The sequence below is a fragment of the Gambusia affinis genome, linkage group LG05, assembly GCF_019740435.1.
Source record: "Gambusia affinis linkage group LG05, SWU_Gaff_1.0, whole genome shotgun sequence".
Taxonomy (NCBI): domain Eukaryota; kingdom Metazoa; phylum Chordata; class Actinopteri; order Cyprinodontiformes; family Poeciliidae; genus Gambusia; species Gambusia affinis.
In genome coordinates this window covers 30,430,637-30,455,978 of record NC_057872.1, presented here as the reverse complement: position 1 = coordinate 30,455,978, position 25,342 = coordinate 30,430,637, and the positions used below count along the sequence as shown (strand labels likewise).

General features: G+C 42.3%; 1 protein-coding gene across 1 annotated transcript in view; it reads right to left on the bottom strand.

Moving 5' to 3' along the window:
- LOC122831849 (golgin subfamily A member 6-like protein 7) overlaps window positions 1–25,342 on the bottom strand; it is a 79,592-nt gene that overhangs the window by 37,160 nt on the left and 17,090 nt on the right. The window contains exon 7 of the mRNA XM_044118356.1: window positions 9,017–9,129. Coding sequence (XP_043974291.1) covers window positions 9,017–9,129 — 113 coding nt within the window. The remainder of the gene's footprint in view (window positions 1–9,016; window positions 9,130–25,342) is intronic.

Sequence of the window (25,342 nt, the reverse complement as noted above, 5' to 3'; positions counted from 1 at the left end):
ATACTCAATAGTTTACTTACCCCTGCCTTAAATGTGGCTCTTTTCATTGGAGCCCAGGCCACACCAAGTGCTTATCTTCAAGAATTAGAGAAAGCATATGGTAATGTAACAGGAGGGGAAGAGCTGTATATGCAGTTTCTAGAGACTCATCAGAACAGTGGGGAGAGGGTGTCTGACTACCTCCGTCGACTTCAAACTCTGCTGCAGGAAGTTGTAGAAAGCAACGGTGTGGCCGAGCAAGACTACAGAGATATACATTCATTACCAGAGACAGAAAAGGGGGCAAAGACGCGTCTTTGGAGAAAGCTGGTGCAAAAAGCAAAATAGGGCAGCTATCTGAATTATTATTCCTGTGCATGAACTCTTATAGTGAAGGTGTTTCCTTCCTTGTTAATATATTCAATTAAGGTGTACCTCTGGTTGACCAACCAGAAGCTACCTTGGACACTCAGAAAAACTTAGAACTCCCCCTAATTTACGCCAAAGATCAAAGGCCATTTGCTCTCCAGTAGAAGAAAAGAAGTGAGCAGCTACATCCTGGTCTTCTGGGTTCTAGGGCCATTTGAGCCAATAAAAGCTTAAGATAAGACTTCACAGATACCTGTGGAATTCGGAGTGTCTCCCATAAATTCTCAGAACAAACTTACATCCAGTAATTTGGTTCAAGGAAAGGTTACCTTCACAAAACCCAGTTCTGCTCCCCTGCACTCAGCCCTTCAACAGATTGAGTCTTTGCCTTAAGCCAAAAATTAACACATAAAATCAACAGAACAAAATGAGGTACAATTCCTTTTCTAACCTATAAAATATAACATTCAAACAATTTCCATTTCATTCTGATATTGTCACAGATAGTACAATTTTCAAATACATTCATCATTTACTAGATTAGTAGTTCTAAAATTAGATAATACCCTTTTAGTTAAACACATGCTATTAATACTTAGAAAAATGTCTTAGAAATTAAATGTTAGTGGTTTCAACATTCTGTGTTGTATTCAGTTTTATACCATCCCAGATGTTGGTTGGAAGACTTTTGATGTTCTGTGAACCAAAAAGGCTTCTCTCTTCCAGGAGATGCTAATTTTATGGCCTCTTGTCCTCTGATAACACAACAGGAGCCTCATTGAGAGATCCCCTTTGATCTGCATTTTCCTTCCTGAATTTTGAATACTTACCCATCGAATAGTTTAGTTTTAAATCCTTAACACAAACCTGTTCAAAATTAAGAAATTTGTTCAAAATAAGAATGTTCAATATATCTTTTACACATGCCGTAAGATTAACTGTATTAAGCACTAAAAATAATAATTTTTCTTCAACAGTAGCTAGTGATGTAAAAGTAGCACTAACATCTGAAGCTCTCGATCTAGACTTTGGTGACAGCCCCATATCACCCCAATTAAAAGAACACATGCAACGTAGAATCCACACTGAAGTTGCTAGGGCCTTTTCTAGGCATGAGCTAGATGTTGGTAGCGTTGTAGGTGTCTCTCACCGTATTGAACTAGAACCTCATGTGCCCTTCAAAGAGAGAACAAGACGGGGCTCACCAGCAGACTTTGATGATTTGAAACGGCATCTTCAAGATCTTCTGGCTGTGGGTGTAATAGAAGAACCTCATAGTCCCTATGCCTCTCCCGTTGTTTTAGTCCGTAAAAAGAATGGAGAGTTGCAAATGGTGGTGGATTACCACAGACTGAACAATTTAACTAAAAAAGATGCTTACCCATTACCTCAGATAGAGGAGACATTTTCGCTGTTGTCAGGTTCAAAGTGGTTCACTGTGTTGGATCTTAAAAGTGGGTATTATCAGCTGGATGTTGAACCTGGAGATGGACCAAAAACAGCATTCACCACGCCCTTTGGTACCTGGCAGTTCCGCAGAATGCCACAAGGTTTGACTAACTCTCCAGCCACATTTCAGTGAACTATGGAGAAATGATGGAAGGAATTAACCTCTGGGAGGTTGTTGCCTTCTTAGATGATCTTATATTCTCAAGTTTGATTGAAAAACATGAGGAGAGATTAATGAAGGTCCTCAAACGCATTGCTGGTTTTGGCCTCAAACTGTCCCCTTCTAAATGCAAATTCTTTCAGACTTCTGTGAAGTATTTGGGGCATGTGATATCTGCCCAGGGGATAGAACCCGATCCAGAAAAAGTAGCTGCTGTGAAAGAATGGCCTCAACCTAAAACAGTTAAAGAGCTGCGGTCATTCTGAGGTTTCACTGGCTATTACCAACGTTTTGTTAGGGATTATGCCAAAGTGGTTAGACCTCTGAATGATTTGTTGAAAGGAGACTGGAGTCCTAGGCATAAAAATTTTAGCCATTGGCCTCGCAAACAGTCACATCCACTTGGGGACAGATGGACCCCTATGTGTCAAACTGCATTTGAGCTCATCACTGAAAAGCTAACATCAGCTCCTGTGCTTGCTTTTTCCAACTGGCAGCTCCCATATCTGCTTCATACAGATGCTAGCATGACAAGGTTAGGCACAGCTCTTTATCAGGTTCAGGACAGTCAGACCAGAGTGATAGCTTATGCAAGTCGTGGTCTCTCTAAAAGTGAAAGAAATTATCCTGTGCACAAATTAGAGTTTCTCGCACTTAAATGGGCGGTCAGTGAGAAGTTACATGACTATTTGTATGGGGCTAGTTTCAAAGTACTGACAGATAATAATCCTTTAACATACGTGCTGACCAGTGCAAAGCTTGATGCCACAAGCCATAGGTGGCTTGCAGCATTGTCGTTGTACAACTTTGACATTCATTACAAGTACGGCCAACATAATGTTGATGCTGATGGGCTCTCTAGGAGGCCCCACGAGCCACCTCAAGATGATGATGAGTCTCAAGAGATAGACAGGAGAATAACTACCCTATTGGATCGTGCCAGCCCATCCTCTGATGAGTTTAAGGTTTTGGACAGAGAATTAGTGAACAGTTTGTACATGTGCCTTGGGGTGACAGATGTTGCAGATGCAGAGGATAGGCAGGGAATGGATGGGGAAATACGTGCAGTTGAGACACTTTTGTGTGATGAAGGTGCTGTCCCAGAGGACCTGGAAGACCCAGTCTTAAGGCCAGGTCTCAGCATTGCCTGAAATTTCTAGAGAGGATTGGTATTATTTGCAAAGAAATGATCATTCTTTGGCTAGGGTTATCCATTTTCTAGAAAATGAGCCCGATGCTACAACACTAAACACGGTTGAAGAGTCAGAAGTATCTTTACTTCTGCGGGAGAGGTCAAAACTAGTTTTGATGGAAGGACTATTGTACCGTAAAGTTTTCAACAAAAGAGGTGAAACTTTTCATCAGCTTGTGCTGCCCAGCAGCCACAGAGAAAGAGCTTTTGAAGGTGTCCATACAGAGACTGGGCATAGAAAGAACTTTTGAGCTTGCTAGACCAAGATTTTTCTGGCAAAAGATGGCTAAATACATTGAGGCAAAGTGTAAAATCTGTGAAAGATGTGTGAGGAAAAAGGCAAGGCTACAGAAAGCATCTAAATTAGTAAACATCAAAGTCAGTTGTCCTCTTGAACTTGTTTGCATGGATTTTTTTGTCTTTAGAACCTGACTCCAAAGACACTCGAAATATTTTGGTGATAACAGATCACTACACCAAATATGCTCAGGCATATCTGACTAGAGATCAGACTGCCAAGACTGTCGCTGCAGTGTTGTGGGAGAATTTCATCAGTCACTATGGCTTTTCCCGCCGGCTGCATAGTGATCAGGGAGCCTGTTTTGAGTCTGAAGTTGTTGCTGAGCTCTGCAAACTTGCAAAATTTCCAAATCTCGAACTACGCCCTACCATCCAAGAGGTAATCCAGTAGAAAGATTTAACAGAACTCTGCTCGACCTCTTGGGGACATTGGACCAGCCTAACTCTGTGACTACCAGGTTGGCCCTAAAGTTCATCATCAACAACACAACTTATGTTCCCCGACACAGCAGACACTGGTTTGTAGTTTTTTGGTGTCCTTGCAACAACAACTTGCAGGGTTAGTTCAGTCCCTGACTACTGGTAGTGATGTGGACATCACATTTTATGTGGGGGAGGATGTAACCCTGCTGTATTTGTATATTTTGGGGGTATTTTGTATTCTTTTATTTTATGGGTAGTGTCCCTTTAAGAGAACTGAACAACATTACTTTACGGCAGCATTCCCGCTGCAGTTGCTAGGGGAATTCCCAGGCTTTGGAGTTTCAGAGCTGCTGCAGAACAGAGACATGCTAGTCAGCGTGGCTTCTGTATATCATCTGACTTTTATGCCTCTGTTTTCCTGCTAGGTGAGCATTACTGGAGATTTGTGATGTTGTATATGTTCTAATTTTATGTAATAAGTTTGTCGTTAATGCGGTAATATTTTAGAAACCAATTTCCTGTTCTACCATGGGTATTGTGAGTTAAAATGACTGTTAAGTTTGTCATGTTAAGTGAAAAATGTAATTTTCATTTATGTTAATAAGGTGCATATTATTTTATGGAGTTATATTCTTCATAAAGAATCTAATGCTGTTTTAAATTGAAGCCCACTGCAGTTGCTAGGGGAATTCCCGGGCTTTGGAGTTTCAGAGCTGCTGCAGAACAGAGACATGCTAGTCAGCGTGGCTTCTGCATATCATCTGACTTTTATGCCTCTGATGTTTTCCTGCTAGCACATTGTTCTGAGAAGAGCGTTGGGAGGATGTTCAAGTGCCTGCAGAGGAGGAAGAAGAGGCTCCTGAGTTTTTTTTTTCGTGCTTGTGGACACCGGCTGCCATCATCATTCTGGGTCCCTATCCCAGTCAAGACAGCTTTTTCCTTAGTATGCTAGTATGCTTAGTATGCTTCATTTTGCTTGTCGGTTTTCAAAATAAAAGCGTGAAGAGCAGTGCTTCTTCATGGCATGGGTTATTGTATTTGATCGCATCAGAGGAGTATTTGTCTTCAACAGTGGCCGAAATAAAAGGAACCTTTTATAACTCGTGTATTAATGATTTGGATGATGGCGCTCAGAATATTTTATTTGCTAGTTTTGGAAAAAGTTTGGCTCTCTCTTCCTTCCTGGTTCCCAGGTCCCCTCAGCGGGCGACGTGTAGCGACAAGGAAAACAACAATGCGTGATGACGTCACTGAATTACTGAGTTTAATCCCATACAAAGAAGCGTATGAATTAACAAGAAAACCGCAGAGTTACAGAGATATACATTCTTTACCTGAGAGAAAAAAGATAGAGAAAGGAAAGACAAAGAAAAGAAGGCAAAGACATGTCTTTGGAGAAAGCTGATGCCAAAAGGCAGAATAGGAACAGCTATCTGAATTATTATTCCTGTGCACGAACTCTTATAGTGAAGGTGTTTCCTTCCTTGTTAATGTATTCAATTAAGGCGTACCTCTGATTGACCAATCAGAAGCTACCTTGGACACTCAGAAAAACTTAGAACTTCCCCTAATTTTACACCAGAGATCAAAGGCCATTTGGTCCCTGGTAGGACAAAGGAGCAGGGGCAGCTGCATCTTGGCTTTCTGTGCTCTAGGGCCATTTGGGCAAATAAAACCATAGAATAAGACTTCACAGATGCCTGTGAAATTCGGAGTGTCTCCCGTTATCTCAGAACAAACTTAAATCCAGTAATTTGGTTCAAGGAAAGGGTACCTTCACACACTCAGTTTTGCTCTGCTGCATCCAGCATCTCCAAAGTGAGTCCTTACCAAAAATAACACAGAAAATCAACAGTACAAAATGAGGTACAATTGCTTTTCTTAACCTATGAAACATAACATTCAATCCTAAGTATTGTTAACACAATCATTTTCCAAGACCCCATTCAGCATAAATCCTGAACAATTCTCTAATACTAAACAAAACATTTTCATTCAAACATTTTCCATTTGATTCTGATATTGTCACAGATAGTACAATTTTCAAATACATTCATCATTCAGTACTTAGAAAAATGTCCTAGAAATTAAATGTTAGTGGTTTTAACATTCTATGTTGTATTCAGTTTTACACCATCCCAGATGCTGGCCCTGGGAGACCTTTGACGTGCAAACCAAAAAGACTTCTCTCCTCCAGGCTCAAGTAATACTGCCCTCCAGGAGATGCTAATTTTATGGCCTCCTGTCCCCTAATTTAACAACAGGAGCCTCATTGAGAAATCCCCTTTGATCTGCATTTTCCTGTTCTTTGAATACTTACCACAAACCTGTTCGAAATTAAGAAATTTGTTCAAAATAAGAATGTTCAATATACCTTTTACACATGCCGTTAGATTAACTGTATTAAACACTAAAAATAATAATTTTTCCTCAACAGTAACAAGTGGCACCATTAGGTGTCGCTCCCTCCACAGCCTGAACTTCTACAAAAGGGAAGCTGGAAGGTGGTGGCCAAGTGTTAATTTCCTGTGTGTGAGACCAGGTGTGTGTTGGGCCCATGCTGTTTGCTGGCTGTGGTAGTTTTGGAGGAAAACTGTTTTAAATTGATCCTCTGAAATAAGTTTGTGCTGCTCAGATGTTTTTATACGGGGCTGCATTGTTAATGACGTTCCGGTGGCAGCGTTATCCTGGCATGTGGTTGTTCGACGCCACAGGTAGGCTTATATATTTCTCTTTTATCCATCCATCCATCCATCTTCTTCCGTTTATCCGGGTCAGGTTGCGGGGGTAGCAGCTTCAGAAGGGAGGCCCAGACTTCCCTCTCTCCAGCCACTTCCACCAGCTCCTCCAGAGGAATCCTAAGGCGTTCCCAGGCCAGCCAAGAGACATAGTCCCTCCAGCATGTCCTGGGTCTTCCCCGGGGTCTCCTCCCGCTAGGACGTGCCCAGAACATCTCACCAGGGAGGCGTCCAGGAGGCATCCTGACCAGATGATCCTCTCGACGTGAAGGAGCAGCAGCTCTACTCTGAGTCCCTCCTGGATGACTAAGCTTCTCTCTCTAAGGGAGAGCCCAGACACCCTGCGGAAAAAACCCATTTCAACCGCTTGTATCCGCGATCTCGTTCTTTCGGTCATGACCCAAAGCTCATGACCATAGATGAGGGTGGGAACGTAGATCGACTGGTAAATCGAGAGCTTCGCTTTTTGGCTGAGCTCTCTCTTCACCACGACGGACCGGTACAGCGCCCGCTTGACGGCAGACGCTGCACCAATCCGCCTGTCGATCTCCCGCTCCCTTCTTCCCCCATTTGCGAACAAGATCCCGAGATACTTGAACTCCTCCACTTGGGGCAGGACACCCTCCCTGACCCAGAGAAGGCACTCTACCCTTTTCCGGCTCAAGACCATGGCCTCAGATTTGGAGGCACTGATCGCCATCCCAGCCGCTTCACACTCGGTTGCGAACCGCTCCAACGAGAGCTGCAGATCACGTCCTGATGAAGCCAAAAGGATCACATCATCCGCAAAAAGCAGAGATGCAATCCTATGGCCACTAAAACGGATCCCCTCAACACCCTGGCTGGTCCAGAGACTCTGTCCATAAAAGTAATGAACAGAATCGGTGACAAAGGGCAGCCCTGGCGGAGTCCAACTCTCACCGGAAACGAGCCTCAACAAGCTGCACTCTGAATTCACTAAAACAAACGTCTGTTGTTAAATCAGTCAGTGACAGAAGAAAACAGCCACTGACAGTCAACATATACCAGGATTGGCTACAAATCATTTTAATAACTAAAAAAGATTAGTTAAATAGGATTTAATTGACTCTCCTGTTACTAAATGTGAGTTTGACAAAAACTTTGTGACAATAATACATTTACTAATTGTTTTTAAATATGTCTGTCTGAGTAACAAGGCTGTCACTTGTCACTCAGTGGCAGCTTTGTCAGTGATATTCAGATGAGCAAACAGGAAACAGAGGAAGTTTAAGAACCTTAAAAATTGCTTCAACAGTCCAACAGATGAGATTGTTTTTATTTATGAGATTTACCAAAAACTGAAGAAACAGTTGAGTATTCCTCATTGAAACTTTAGAACGGTGTTAATCAGAAAAGCCAATTAAGCTTCTCATTCTCACAGATGAATCTGTTGTGCATCCTTTTAAGTGCTGCTATCCAGCTCACTTCGACTTTTTCTCCTGGCAAATGCATTGCTCCTCCCAAAATAAAGGTAAGGTTCTTTGTCCAGAAGCTTTAAGACAGAAACATGAACCATTAGAACATTTATTAAATAAAAATTGTACAGCAAGCTTATTGACATCAAACTGATAACTGTCCGCATCTAAATGTGTTGTTGTCTCTATATGAATAAAGACACTTTAAAAGAAGTCAGACTCAAAGTAAATAAAAGGTGTTTCACAAACTTGGAAGATTGGATTTTAAAGATATAATGTTTTAAAAAAGATCTAATTTTTTAGATTTTTTTTTGGCTATAGTGATCTTTATTTGGCTTTCAGTGGAGAAGAAACCGGGTTGTGAGAAAGATGGAAGACATGCAGCAAAGGTCAACAGGTCGGGACTCAACCTGTGATAACTGATTAGACTGAGGAGTCGAACGTTTCACTCCAGCGCCACCGCCGCACCCTAAATGTTCTTGTTTCTACAGTTGAATCTAATTATTCAACTGCAACAGCAGCTTAGGATTTTAATAAAACTGATTAATCTAGATTCTGCTAAACGGCAGAGAAACAACTTACTGTTACAGTAAAACTGTATCCGCTGCCATCAGTGGCTATGCTAACTAGCCTGAGCATTCACAGCTGGATCTGCTGATTGGGAAAAGCAGTAACAGAGAGCAGCCGCACTAGATTGTGACTGACAGCGCTAAGACCCGCCCCCAGGCTCTGATTGGTTGCTTCTAGTTAGCACTCAGAGCATTGGGAGAAGGCAGAGGAGCCCAATGTTTTCACATCTTATTAGTCTGATTCCATACTGTTAGGACATGATAGCAGTTTCAACAAATATGAAAAATTTGTTGAAATAAATTTTTTTATTATAAAAGTAATGTCACTTTTATAAAAGTTTAGAAGTCATGTATAAGTCATGCAGCTTTAAAAATGCATATTTTTAGATAATAGTTCTTACCTGGTGGTGAGCGGTTGTCCATTAACCCAGCGCCAACTGCCTTGACTATGATGTAACCCTATCCAGTATCCTTGCCAAGATTGGTAGAATGGGGCTTGATGGTTGATAAATTTCTGTGAACAGATTTTATTTCAGACTGTCATAAATCTTTTTTCCTTCAAGCTGTCAATTCATCAAGTTTATTTGAACAACACATTTTAGCAACAATGCAGTTCAAAGTGTTGCATCATAAAAACACAAAATACAAAGTCATAGAACACAGTTAACTGAAGCGTTACATTTTGTCAAGTGCCATCGTTACTAAATGGTAATCAAAATGTTTGTTTCATTTTAATGTTTTAAAAGCAACTCTAAACAGGTGGGTCTTTAGATTTAAAGAAACTCAGTGTTTCGGCTGTTTTACAATTCTCCAGAAGTTTGTTCCAGATTTCTGTAGCATAGAAGCTGAATGTTGGTTCTGGGGATGCAGGGGTGTCTCTTTCTTTTCCACGACAAAATATCCATTGACAGGCAGTCAATATCGAACAGGCTACAGCTGAAGTTTGCCAGATTGACGCAGTGCATATTGGAACAACCCAAAATATTGACTTGAGTGGGTTTGGTGGAATATTAATATTCCACGACTCACACAGGGTCTTAAATACGTTCTCCAGAAAGCCTGCAATCTTTCGCATTCCCAGAGCGTATGACCGAGTGTGTCTTTCTCACTCTTACATCTTGGGCAAGCCTCATCTGACCCTGGAAACAACTTTGCAAGTTTACTATCTGACAAATAGAGCCTGTGAACAACCTTACACTTGATACCCCTAGTGCCCTTTCTGAGCTTTTTTTTCTTAAATTATTTTTATCTGTGTGTGAGGAAGCATGGTTGAGCCCCTCGACAATAATATTTAGCTAACGATAATAATTTAGCAAAATAAATGAGTCTGGCTGCCTTCAGTCTAATAATGATTCTCAGTTCCTCCATGTTGCTCAGACTCAGGGCCCATAGTGAGGAGGAGGGGGGCGAATCTGCGCCCTCTAAATATCCAATTATGGGCAAGAATATATTTCTTTCCTAACATACACTTGTCTATGAATAAAAATGTAGATCTGATGTTGAAGTTAGAAAAACTGTTTCTATTTATGTTTTATAATTGTCCTGGGAAAAACCCTCCTTGCCCCTAAACACAGAAATGCTTTGGCTTCAGAGAAAACTTCCAACTTTAATTTCATCATTCTGCTCCAGTGGCGGACTAAATTCTTGGTTCGCTACAGGCAGCCTGAATCGGTCCAACCACTGCTGGTCAGAACCAGATAACCGGATATAAAGAAACGATACCAGATTGTCACCGCAATGCAGCTCAAAGCTCCGGTACCACCACCCGGTACCACCACCCGGTACCACCACCCGGTACCACCACCCCGTACCACCACCCCGTACCACCTGCTGACTGTTTGCTCTGCTTTACGTTTCTACCAGGCAGGTTAAAGCCGCTGTTGACGGGATCTGGGCTGGAGGTTTGCGGCTGTCAATAAAAGTTACTGCAGAACCTCAAAGATTCGGCCCGTTGGGTTTGGAGCTCACAAAACATCCCATAAACATCAACAAGAATACTGTAGCAATAATTAGAACTGCAGCATGAAGCCAAACATGCTACAATTAAACAAATCAAAATGTCCTAAAAGCATCGGTGGACTGACATAGAGGCCACTGGGGGATTCCAGGTAGATTCCAGGTAGATTCCAGGTAGATTCCAGCTCAGAGATGCAGCGGCTCTTCATGCAGGGCTGGCCCAAGGTAATATGGGGCCCTGGGCAGAATCATAATTTAGGCCTCTGCCCCTCCTACTAAGAACCTCAGCATGAACTTTTGACAAAAAAGTTACAGATTATTGACTTTTTTCCCTTTTAGTAAAGTTAATTCCGAAGTAATTACTTCACACTTATATAATTACAATAATAAACCTTTACTGTCTAAAAGAAAACTTGACAGTTGGTTTGTCGTAAAAACAAAAGTGTAATACTGTTGCTCATCTTTTTGTGTTGTGTAACAAAAAATACATGATAAAAATTGAATTGATAAATAACTGATTGTTTCATTATGCAAAATAGATTTTGGATTTCAAATTTATGTAAGCTGCTTTATTTTGGGGCTTTTGTTAGGGCGGGTCATTTTGGACCTGTAGGAATAGGGGAGTAGACAGAAAATTAAGACTGTACAAGTATTAAAAGTGTTGAAATCAAATCTGACAGAGTTAATTTGAGCTTGATGGATTTGCTGTGTTTGAATCGTTCTGGGTCTGCCGATTTTAGTCATTTACATTTTTGTTTCTTTAATCTGGACTCATCCAGGGTATTTTTATTTTGTAATTTTTATGTTAAATGCACCTATTTTCAGCAGTGTGCAAAAGACTGTTAATTATTTGTTTTCAGTCCTCTAGTTTTCCTTCATCAAGGTGTTTTATATGTGGTATTTATTTTCCGTCACTAAGTAGCTGCTCTCGGCTATCAACACAGCAGGGTTTCCCCCAGTGAATTATAACCTGGTGGTCAGCCAGGCTTTGCTTGCCCACCCACCAGGTTAAGCGTTGCTTGGTTTTGTTTTAATTAAAAAAGCAGCTGGGTCTGTGAAGTTTACCTTGGTGTGGAAAGCGTGCGCCTCCTTCCACAGGCTGACCTATATTGATATGAGTGTCAGCCCTCGGCGAGGACTCATGCTTCTTTGCAGAATTTTCCATTAAGGTAATAATTGATACTCATTTTAGTTAGATTTTCTTAATTTCTTTTTAAGACTCTATAGTTGCAGGTTTAAATAGCATTTCACTGACAATGTCTTCCTGTAACATTCAATCACCCAGTAATATTTTTACATTTCCGGTCAACTTAACATCTATTAATAGAAAACACGGTGGGTTATTGGTGGACCGCCTCGTGTCCCAGACACCCGGCTTAGCAACCCTTGAACACGGACATCGTTTATTACATCTTCTCAACTGTGTGCATCCATTCAAAGTAAGTAATGCTGTTGGAGATTTAGCTCTGTCTTTTAAATGCCAAACAGCTGTTTTGCACTTTATATTGTAGAAAATTATGGTCATTTTGTTGCATGTTAGAGCCATAAATAAGAAATATTTAGATTATTTGTAAAATGCTTTGTCTTTTAATTTAGTCATTTTTAGTAAAGAATGTTAATATTTGATCAGAACTTTATTTTATTTTCAAAGTTTACTTCCTGTTGAACCTCATATTTCATTAGAAAAACACACAGACGGAAGAAGAATTGCATAATCACGGAGCAATACAGTTTTTGACCGTGTATGCCGTGTATTTTTTGGAACGAAAGAAAAGGAATTGTATAACTGATTTTGTATGGTCATTTTTTATTTACATTTTTTTTTTTTAAATCATTTTGTTAAATTTATGGTTTTGCACGAGTTCTTTACTTTTTTCCTAGAGTGTCCACAGAATGACACTCTGAGGTATCGGGTCTGTTTTCATAACAGTGTAGTTTATGCATACTGTGAAGAGTTAACAGCTAGTCGTTTAGCATTACATAATTAGGCTCGGTTTAATGTAATTTGATGCAGCTGTTTGTGGTTCTCATTTTCCAATTGAAATGCCTTATTTTGCTTTTATATTTTATCGTGTGACACATTAGCAGGATTGGTAATTATTTATGTGCCATAAGGATTTACATTTTCATAGTTAAGTATTAAACAGCTTTTAGCGTTGTTACAGACTTCAAGCACATGTTAATTTTTGGTTGTCTTTGTGAAAGGAGTATTTTCAGACTAGTACTTATAATTTGTATTTGTTTATTTATCTTTATAGAAACCACACACACACATTCATCCACTAACTGACCGTCTTCAGTTTTCATTACAAGCTGTTTGCGTTTCTGTGTTGATTCTTGCTTGGTGATTTTTATGTATTTATTTTTATCTTGCTTATTAAAGGTCTAGTGTTGACCACAGAAAGAGGCAGTGGTAGTAATTTCAGTAGTGAAAAATATTGTCAAGAAATCTGGTATGTGAGAGTGAGATCTGTCCAGGCTCATGCAGAGAAAGAGATCATAAAAGGCCTAAGAGACTGCCGCAGCCCTGTATGTTGATTAATGACGATTACTTAATGTGTATTCTCTATAGTTAATGATGATTACTTTTTTTTTTTAAGAAATATTTTTATTGAATTTTATAACAAAAGAAAGAGCAAGTGACAGTGATACACTTAACACAGATTCTTATTAAATAACTTGGTCCCCAAAGCAAACAAACACAAATAAACAATAATGAACAATGAGAAAAAGAAAAAACAAACAACAAAAACAAACAAACAAAACAAAACAAACAAAAAAAACCCCAGCAATCTCTGCACAGTTCTCTTAATGTCCTTTGTAACGTTTCAGAAACTCGGTCAACGGTGACCATGTCTTTTCAAATTTCGCTCCTTTTCCTCTGACAATATAAGTGAGTCGCTCCATAGCCATACAGGATGACATCTCCTTCACCCACATGTGCTTTGATGGTATATCTATTTTTTTCCAGTATAGAGATATTAATCTCCTGGCCTGCAGGAGTCCAAAGTCAATCAATTTTAACTGTCTGGAATTAAAAGCACAGTTCTCTGAATAAATACCCAAAACACACAATTTGGCCTCAGCAGGTACATTCACTCCAACGATCTCTGACAAAGTTTTCGTAACCAAGTTCCAATATTGTTGTAACTTTGGACACTCCCATACACAGTGAAAGAGAGTACCCCTTCCAACCAAACATTTGCAGCAAATATCTGGGATGTTAGGTGACCAGTGGTTCAATTTGACTGGAGTGATGTAAGTTCTCATCAACCACTTGTACTGAAGGAGTTTCATGCTTGTATTGATCGATTGCTTTTGGGCCTTTACACATTGTTACGGAAAATTATTATTTTGGAGTGCTTAATACAGCTAATCTTACCCCAGATGTAAAGGTTATAATGAACAGTCTGATTTTGAACAAATTTCTTAATTTTAAACAGGTTTGTGTAAAGGATTTGAAACTAAAACTACTCTATCGGTAAATATTTAGAAGTAGGTCAAATCTGTGATCTCTCTGTGAGGTTCCTCCTGCTGTGTTATCAGAGGTCAGGAGGCCATAAAATTAGTATTGCCTGTGAAACAGAACTCGGTTGGGTTCACAGAACATCAAAGGTCTTTTAATCACATCTGGTATGGTTTAAACTAAAATGCAACATAGAATGTTGAGATCATTAACATTTTTCTAAGTATTAATAGCAAGTTTTTAACCAAAGTGTATTTAAGTTTAGAATGGTGAATGCTGAATGTATTTGAAAATTGTACTGTCTATGATAATTTCTGAATCAAATGGAAATTGTTTCAATGAAAATGTGCTGTTTAGTATTAGAAAATTGTTCAGGATTTATGTAATAAGGCAAAGATTCAAATCTTTTGAGATGCTGAGTAAAAAACTTGGTTTGTGAAGATAATCTTTCCTTAAACTAAATTACTTGATTTGGCCGGGAGGCACTCCGAATTCCACAGGTATCTGTGAAGTCTTATTTTAGGTTTTATTTGTCCAGGTGCCCCCAGAGCCCAGGAAAATCAGGAAGCAGCTGCTTGCTCCTTTGTTTTATAGGAGACCAAAAGGGCCTTTGATCTTAGCTTGAAATTAGGGGAAGTTCTAAGTTTTATTGGCGTCCAAGGTAGCGTCTGATTGGTCATACAGAGCTACGCCTTGATTGAATACATTAACAAGGAGAGAAACGCCTTCACTATAAGAGATCGAACACAGTGATAATAATTCAGACAGCTGACCTGTTTTTGCTTTTTGCATCAGCTTTCTCCAAAGACGCATCTTTGCCTTATATTTTTGTCTGTCTCAGGTAATGAGTGTGTATCTTCGCTGCTTTGCAGCTTGTGTTGTTACTTCATTGTGGTTTTCTATTGGATTAAACGCTGTAACTCTGTGACATCATCACGCATTGTCGCTCCTGATTGGCACACGCTGCTTGCTGGAAGAACCCGGGAAATAGGAAGAAATAGAGAGAGCCAAGCTTTTTCCAAATTAAGCTAACATAGTAATTCTTCCTTCAATAACATGCAGTATTCCAGTCCGATATTTGTATCTCTTCTCGAATGTCAGCTCTCCATGCATCCAATTTATCTGCAGTGGATTCTTCATCGTGCCTTAGTAAAGCTGTATAAAATAAAGAAATATGACCTATCCTCTCTAAGTTTCCTAGCACAATATTCTCTAGGTATGATAGTGGTGGTTTGGATTCAATCGTTTTATGTTTTGACATAATAAAATGTTTAATTTGTAAATACTTATAAAAGTGTTTCTGTGATAAGATAATTTATTATATTCAGTTCTCAAACGTAACAATTGTCAAGAAATCTGATATGTGTGTATGAGATCTGTCCAGGCTTATGCAGAAAAACCGAGCATAAAAAGGCCTGAAGAGATTGTTGCAGCTTTGTAGGTTGATTAATGCTGTTTATCAAATGTGTAGTCCCTTATTTACTTGATATGTAGTCCCTCTATTGATAAAGAGAAAGGAAAAGTTATAATGATGAACTAAAATCAAATAATCTATGGTTGTTAAAATGTAATGAATTGAGGTTTTACACAGGAGGAGAAATAACCCTTTGCAGCGACAGGAAGTGGTTAGAAGTCAGAGCGTGTGCGGATTCTCAGAGAGTTCTAAATATTCATTAAGAAACGGCAGATTTATAAAAATAGTTCAGACTATTACTTAGCATGAGAGTTTAATTATAAATTTTATGATAAATTCTAGTTATCATAACATTATGAATGATTGATAAATGTAGAGGAGGAGAACGGCTGAGTTGTGTGTGCACGGAGCTGCTGACATCCTGTCAGTTGCAACAGGGAGCAGCAACAGGAAGTCAGCGAAGGTGCTTGTTGCCGCTGATTCTCCAGTTTTTAAATAGAAACGAAATGTCATTTGTCAAGAAAAAGTCTAAGTCAAGAAGATGCTGGAGATTTTAGTTAACAATAAACAAAGTTATCTTTAAAATGAATCATTTAAGAGGAATTTATACTCAACAGTAAACTTAAAGTTTAATAAATAAATATTCTGTTTTCAGCCTGCAGATAGGAAAGACTATTATTTCCAAGCATGAAAGTTACAAAGAATGAAATCTAAAACATTGTGAATAATTGGATAAGATTCAAAGTGAAATGCTTTCATTAATATTGGTTTGCTTGCAGTAAACATTTACTCTTGTATTGAAACAAGTAACTGTAACTTTGATGTCAAGTAATTAGAATTATGGATTATTCCTAGTTTCTTTTCAGAAAACTTGTAGTAAGCTCACGTTAAGTTACAACTGATGAATTATGGATATTATAATGAATTGGTAGATGATGAATTGGAGAGGTAGAATAAGTTATAAATGTTATTTGTACTCTGAACTTGAAATGGTGGAAGGATGCAGCTGCCTGTGAAAGATCAGAGGAAGGGCGTGAGGTGTGAATGGAGCAGATCTCGGGTTGCAGGTGTCACAAGTGCATTAGTTCAACCGCCCACGTGGAAAAAGAGACACGTGGAGAGTTGGGGCCTGGTTGGGCCACCGTGGGTTGCATGCGCAGATGTTCTTTGTCTTGGAGAGAGAGAAAAGAAAGGTATAAAGCCACGAGACTGAAGGAACACGAGGCTCTTCGTCCTCCGGCTGAGACTCGACAAGTGCAGCACCGGCAGAGGACCACATCCTGGAACCAAGTAAATCACCTCTTAAGGAGTACGACGGAGCACCTCACGCCGGATTAACAGGACGAAGATCCACCGACCCACTGCCTTGGTTCCTCATTGGATTTCCCTACTCTGCACTCGACCCAGCGATCTCAAAATACATCGCACAGACTTGGGGAATTGAACAAAAGTCACAGGATTTACTTTTTTAAAGATAAAGATTCCGATCAAGAGCTGTTCGGTTGGATATAACAGACAGTTCACCTTATTTCAATTCCGAGGAAGGATTTACTTTTTTAAAGATAAAGATTCCGATCAAGAGCTGTTCAGTTGGATATAACAGACAGTTCATTTTGTTTCATTTCCAAAAAGGATTAATTTTTCACGGTCACAAGTGGAAGGATTCTAACCAAGGACTTCTGTTGCCGAGATCCAATTCCATGGATGGGTATGAGTTTGCTGCACCTCAAAGCCTTATTTGATAGAAAGATGACAGTGTAGGGAGGTTATTAGGATCTAAATTTTATTGATTTTCTTTGTATGTTAATCTCAAGTGAATTCTGTATGCCTGTCATTTACCCTGCTAAAGCTTGCTTAATAAATGCATATAATATAAAATTCTAATCAGGTTGTGGACCTTGAAATTAATTGAGTCATTTGAATCAAAGTTCTTCTATTTATAGTAAAACCAGTATACACGATTCTAGTAATGTGGTGGCTTCAGACTTTCCTTTGGTGAGTTTAAAATCATGGCCTTGGGACTTGATTAATCCTAGTCACTAAAGATTATCCAGCCGTTATCAAGTACTCGTTACATTTTAGAAAGAATACTGCCGTTAACAGAAGTGGTTATTTAAATTATGCAGTTGTGAGGGCTATTCAGCTGATTATTTATTAACTGACGAAGGCCATAACTTCTGGACGAAGGTAGTGAGAGCTGGACGAATTTCTTTCGCCACCAGTTTAAACAGATTATCTCTTATAGATCTTGATCAGGGTAAGACCCAGGTCTTAGAGATTTTCCGGACCTGTTAGACAGAGAACTGGTCAGTAGTCAGCCCCGAGGAGTTGAGAGGAGAGGGCGAGGCTGGCTATTGCGTAGTAACAAACACAATTCACTCTGCTTTGTTGGGTCATCATTGGTATTTAATTCTAATTCCAAGAATTTTATTTGTTTATCCAAAATTTCCATTCGCTTCTTTAGTTGTTTGTTATTTTTACTTGTATAGCTAAGAATTTCACCTCGAATGTATGCTTTGAATCCTTCCCATCTCACTGAGGCGCAAGTCTGATCTGTATTTAATTCAAAATAAGTATTTATCTTCTCCCCTATCAATCTGACAAAGTTTTGATCTTGTAGCCATTTTGCTTGAAACCGCCAACGAGGTGTATTATGCACCAACTTTTCTATGTGAATATTCAGTGAGATAGGTGAATGATAACTGATCACTATGCTGTCATACTGACTAATGATGATTACTTAATGTGTATTCTCTATAGTTAATGATGATTACTTAATGTGTATTCTCTGTAGTTTAATGATGATTACTTAATGTGTGTTCTTTGTATTTTAGTATGTTGTAGCAATGAACCAAAATCAAATAATCTTAACAAACATGTAAGTTAAAGGATGCAGCTGCCAACGAATTGATGTTCTATGTGAGGAAAGGTTAGGGTGTGGATGCGACCTTTATAAACATGTAAGTTCAAGGATGCAGCTGCCGGATCAGAATCAGATGACTTCCTGTAAGGAAATGTCAGGGTGTGGGTGAATGGCAAGGAGTTATGTGGAAAGACCAGGGCCCAGGGAATCATGTAATACTCCACCCTATCTCGGACTGGCCACCGTGAGAGGGGTGGTTGTAATTAGAAGAACAACTTCAGGGATTTGGACAGGAAGAGCCCTGAAGAAATTGGAGTGGGCCAAAAATGGGATCCTGTCGACGGAGAAAGAAATGGTGATGTGGAGTGGAACTAAGAACTGCTGCCCTGTTTGTTTAACGGCCAACCAGCTCCCTACCACCTGGGAAGGACCAGGCCGTGACAAACCCAGGCGACAGGAGGCAACGGCGGGGGTACTGGACTCCCTTCCTGTCTCTCCGGTCGTCGTTTTGAGCACCATGATCTGCGGGAACTGCCGGATAGGCTACCTGCCCCGGCTTACGGTGATGGCCCAATGGGGATGGCAGGAGGAGGAACTGAAAGGATGTCAGTGCATGTGGGACGGTGAAGAACTGTGCTACTGTGCTGTCTGTTATGACCTGATTCAGAGGGCAGGAGTGTCTCCAACGGGACAGGCTGAAGGCTGGCAGGTAAAGAGATACTACAGCGCCCTACGCCTGTTTAAATCGAATGGCGGTGCACGGTCGACTTATGAGAGCCCCATACCAGCACCCCCTTGGTTCCCCGGACCTTCTGCTCCTCCTAATACTCCAGAGGACCCGACGGGGACAGAAGAAGGGGTGTGGAAGAAAGCAGAGGGGCCCCATGATGACTTGTGGGCATCTGTTCAAGCTGCCTGGCCATATGACCCTTCTCGGACGCATGTACCGTTCCTACCGGTAGGCACCCAACATTCCCCAGTGATTTTCCGGGTGTATCGGCCTCATTTGAATCACCCTGCCGGAGAGTTAAATCTACTCCCAGATGACACCAAAGTGCAGGCTGTCAACGGGGGGTGGACAGGCCCTTGGGAGCTGACCACCTGGGCACATCTAATCTTGGAAATCATCAATGACTGCACCGTCCCGGTAACAGATCTACCAGACGTACCAAGGGAGAGTGGAGTACGCACGTCGAACGTATACTACTACAACACCGAGCTGGATGGATGGGGCAGTAATGCCTCGAGACCCAAGGAAAAGTCATCTCTTTTCTGGGTGACAGCAGTCATCTTTCCGTGATGGAGTACTGCAAGTTCCCGGAGGCGTGGCTCATAGGGTGAGAACGCCCTCCGACTCAAGCACCACCCGTCAAGTTCAACTGTCGGTGAGGATGGTCATCATCCCTTATAAGGGGATCTACTCAGTCGGAGCAACACTCAAGACGGTGCCGGATGAACAGGTTTATGCCATCGTGTCCGGTACTGAGCCGGAGCCACCTCATAAGAAAATCAAGACCAGCGCCTGGCAGGCACTCACCTCCACATTACCATGGAAGAAGAAAAGTCAGAAATAACGGACACACAGGCAAGAGGAACACGAGTCGTCAAACCTAAAGGTCAGCAAAGAAATGAAAAACGAGATGGAAAGAAATATTTTGTAAGTAAACTATTTAAAGTAGGCACGGGGGCTTGGTCAGGGACCTCAAAAAGAGGGCCTTTTTTGAAACTCCCCCAAGGCTCCGTTTTATTAGATAAACCAAGAGAAGATTTCACTACTTCGTTCCCACTTTCTGAAGCTTATTATTTCCAACATTTGATCTACCTACGCCCAACCGATCTTCAGGAAATAGGGAAAGTGGGAGATGGCGATGAAAAGGTGCCGAGATCATGGCACAGCATGTATTACTTTTCCCCGTCAGAGCCTGTGGTCTGGAGGGGGCGAGAAATGACTAGTGTGGTGAAACAAGCAGAGATTTCCCCGGACTGCCGGAGACATCTCCCCTGGATCTTCAACACTGTATACTGGATGTCAGCAGGAAAGGAAGTAAGAATCAGATGGGGACCCCATTACTTGGAGCCAGTACAGGGATTATTCTGTGAAATTGCGTTGAACGGCTGCATCATCTGGGCATCATCCCCCGGCATGGCTAAAACTCTGGTGAGGATGGAGGGTGACCCGGACCGTTTCATCTTTAACAACACTCGACTGCCGCTGAGGCTGGAGATAGACAGGGTCTACCCCAATCCTCCACATCAGAGGATTTTTACTCCACCACCTATGGGGTACCACACCCGGCTCACGCTGCAGGGCCAATCTTTGTGCACATACATCACCGTGCCAATCCCCGTGGGGCACAAGCATGGTGCCTGGAAGGATAAGGCGTTAACAAGCGGTAGTGCACAGGGCCCACTTCCCAGGCCCGACTGTTGGAGGATGTTCTTATGGAAGTGGGTGTGGAGGGGGTTGGAACCAGATTTGCCCTACCCCTCTCCAATATATACCACGCTGCAGCGAGGAAGAACCATTAGACGGGTTGCGAGGAACCCTGCTGCCCAGCGACACACCAACGCATTAAAGAAGATCGGCGTAACTCCAAGTGAAGCAGATCCCAGAGAACAACTGATTCATCACATGATAGAACCGAAATGGAAGACATCCATCTGAAAAGAATGCCTACAGAACCAAATCTACTGGCCGACATATCATCTCCAGAAGACTCTGATGACGACGACTCGGAAACCTCTGAAGGACCCCTGCTACGGAAAACGACTACGATTATGAATAAATCCCTTTGTTGTAAAAGCTTTCTTACGCTCTTCGCCCTGCTAGTTGCTTCTGCTACTCTCATCACTATCCTATACTTCGTTGGAGTTGGGCCATGGCATCTTACACACTCAAGAGTCACCTATGGTCACTCCAAGTATGCTACCTTCAATTGCTGGAATATAAGTACAACATCCATTTTCGTACCATGGGAAAAAGAGACTTCTACCAAGAACATGACCGCCGTATTTGCCAAGGATTATGGCAAAAAGTATATGGAAAGTCGAGCATTCAGCTTGAACGATTCCAACATTGATGTTCTCATGAATCGGACCTGGGAAATCTACAACTACAACTTCCTCACTGATGGAGTGCTCTGCTGGATAAGGATCCTACACCACAAGGAACGTCGAACCGTCCGATGCAACTGGATCCACCCAGACCTAGGGGTGCCAGAATGGCACTGCAACATGGCTTGTCGACCTTTGATCCTGTTGCCACTTCAAGGATACTGGGATACAGAAGTAGTCTATGCGGCCCCGCATAGATCCTCAGGCTGCCGAGCCTGGCTCCCACGATGGGACTTCTGGGGAGATTACCACCTGAACTGTGTGAAAGATGTTGTCACCAGACGACCACCTGTGGTAAGACCTCCAAAGAACAAGACGCAACCACGTCCTACATCAGAAAGTTTTATGAACATCACTGCTTTTCTGATCAAACAAGGTCCCAGACGATTCATGTTTCAAGTAGACCAGATGGACTGTTATAGACATAAGTTTAATTTGTTATCCAGTTGCTTGTGGAACAAATACGTGAAATGTAACGGCAAAAATTACATGGTTTCAGGCATAGAAGAATACCAGTCTGTCTCATGGATTCGTGCGAGAGTAGTCCGCACTGAGATAGAAACCTGGTTGAACAACTCGTTCCCATGGACTGAAATAGCAGTGGACCAGCCATACTTCATTGGAGATTTTCCCGAGGGAGCTGGCCGTTCTCCCACCGGGCTAAAAGGACCATATATTGCCAACCTACGCACACAACGGCTCCCGACTCCTGACGATCTTCTAAATGATCCTAAAGATCAGTTTGCAAAAATTGACAAGTGTGTAGCCAAAAAGATTTTTGATAGCCTCAACGACACCACCTTTGTGAAGACACTCTCCTCCCCACGATGCGACATCTGGCAGACCATTAACACCCTTTACGCCACATGGACCTATCACTGTCCCGACCCTGAAGTCGTCCCTACAGCGAAACTTGCTCTACAAGGCTGGTATGAGGATTACCATCGGGAGTGGGATTGGGAATTTTGGGGGTTCCAACGAAAGGAGTTTCAAGCCTGGGTGTTACCTTGCCTCAGTCAGTCAAACAATTATTGGATAAAGTATCAGTATGTTGCCACTGTCTACTCCAAGGAGGTCACCATATGGCCGTGAGTTTTTTGGAGACCCGACCCATATGTGAATCCGAGACCCTGGCGCATGACGTGTCGACGCAACAACACTGAATGTGTCATAGGACTGGCTAGGAAACCCTGCCAAACCGTCTTGGGTTGGGAAGACTACTGCAAAGACCATTATGCAGATGAGTATGATACCCATTCCTCAGAGGTTACTTGGAGGAAAATTAATGGAGTATGGCGGAGGGCAATTGTAAGTGGAAAAACATGTACTGATGCAATCCTGGGCTATCACCTCCAGAAGCGTAAAAGCATTCTTAACGCCCCGGTTCCCTTCATCCCACATCCCCTCATCACCATTGCAGAGGGGCATGCATTCCGGAAAAGTCTGTGCAAGGGGGAAGTAGACCACAGGTTCGACTGGGTTGGACCTAACCTTCTGTATTCCAACCTCACCTGCTATGTAACCAAAGAGACATGGCAGCAGTGCGGAGATGAAAAACATCGGCATGATTGTTACTGGTATGAGGTCCTAGGCTCCACTGTGGTTACCACAGTCACCGACGTTGTGGAAGGAGTTGCAGACGTGGTGGGAGGAGGGCTCTCGATTGTCGAGGGTTGGATACTCAGTGCCCTGAGTATGTTGTGGCCATATTTGCTAGGCCTCCTGGGCGTCGCCGTGGTTTTGATCATGGGCAAAGTCGTCTTGGAGGTGTGGCTAAAGGAACTCTGTCGTTGCAGGGGGAAGGACTATAAGCCCCTCCCCCCTAAGGAGGAGCGTAAATCCGCATAAAAGACAGCTGCTGTGTGCCAACGAGCCATTCCTCTTCACGGCTGCGGTGGGGACCTGACCTAAAGAACGACCATCATCAGAGATCATGGCATCTAACTCACCTGCTAACTCCTCTGCTCCGACATCACTCTTTGCGCCCATTCAAGTGAGTACCGTGGAGCAAATCAGTGTCATCTTTGCCTGGGTGGTTTACTGCCACACCGGTTCCTGGTCTACTGAGCAGCCACTAAGGGTAGTCGTCGCTCTGCAAGGATATATGAAGATCATCCTACGACCCATCCTTCTCCAAAGATGGGATTGTGCTCTATCCCTCTTTGCTTGTTATTTAATGGGCCGGACCCGGATCAACTGGCGCAAAGGTATCGTCGCATGTCTCTGGCTAACCCTGGACACGGCTGCCATGGTGGTGGAGTTGGTGTGTGGAGGAGCTCATGCCACCCGGGCCGGTCCTCTCAAAATCATCACTGCTATCGTAGAGGGGCTCTTGGCTGTCTACATCCTCGTCTACCTGGCACACCAGGCTTATTCCATCAAGGGTAGCAGCAAGCGTTGTTGGCTCCAGAGATGGGCACTTCTGGTCCTTTGGGCAGTATGCTGGGGGGTCCTGGTGATCCTTTATTGGATAAAGAAGACCTCTACATTGCCCCTCATTGCATGGCTCATGACCTACTCTGCCATATTTCATGATTCCATTCAGGAGCCTCAAGCCCCCATCTACGATCCCCCCGTGATCAATTCCCCATGGCTCGCAGCTCAATCTGGCACACCAGCTTAGTCTAGTTCACATCTTTCTTCTCTGCTTTGGCATCTTGGCTAATTATTTGTGTAAATATTTTAATCAGTTGCAACTAATCATGAAGTTACCTGGGTTGCTATTTCTCTCTAGGTACCGATCTGCTGTGTGGGGTGTGGAATCCCCGCAGAATCCTATGGATTCCTTTGGGTTGCATCGTCAACTCGGTGGTGTCACAAGTGCGTGCACACCCATTTCAGTTATGTAACAGCACTCTTCTGCGTCGAAGGACGGGGGGCGCCGTACATTGCGGCTTCCACATCTAGAAACCTGGAGCGAGAACACAAGATCGTGTGGACCTCTGCCTTGGGCCAAGACGACGACGAGTTATCATCGTCCAAACTGGGCAACGGGTGGCTGTACCCCATAGTTAGGAAATTGTGGGAGAACCAAGTATCCCGTCGTTGCCTACCTACTCTTCATCTGTTGAATGGCAAGGTGGTGGCAGTAGGAGAATATATTCCCCCTGTTTGTCCAGTATCCCCGGATATGTTCATCGACGTCGGTACCCAAACCAGCATAGCAACACAAGATCAGTGTTCCCAAACTGAGCCTCTCAGTTCATCTCACCAACCCTGCCAGACGACTGACACTGGTTCTTCATCGTCCACCTACGAGGAAGAATTCCAGGAGCTGTTGGCGGAGTTATGTTTCCCCACACCTCCCCAAGAGGTGAATGCGACTGGTTCTGCTCCAGCTCCTCCACCTCGGCTGAGTCCACCACATCCTCAGTCCCAGCCCTGCTCTACATCTGGCGAGGATATGGACACGGATGTCTGGCTCCCACCACCATCGAATCTGATGGGGTACGACGTTGTGGACGCGTGGACACCGTCTCCTTCTCCTACGGTCGACAATGAAGAGGATGTTCTCTTTCTTTGCTGTGATGATGGACTGGACGACGGCCTTGATCTATTTTGAGTAGGACTGTGCGGGTTCTGCTGAGCACTGTCCGATCTCAAGGAGGGGGTGTTAAGAAATCTGGTATGTAAATGTGAGATCTGTCCAGGTTCATGCAGAACAACGGATCATAAAGTGCCTAGGAGATTGTTACAGCCCTGTATGTTGATTAAAAATGATTGCTCATTGTGTATTCTTTGTATGAGAATATGTTCTCTGTATTTTATTAATGTTGTAACGAGAAATTAGGATCAAATCATCTAATGTACTAATATTTTATATAATTTTAATGATTGAAGTAACTTGTATGATTAAAGTTAGTATAGAACAAGGAGAAGTATAAGGTTGGGGTGTGGAGGCTGACACATACCGT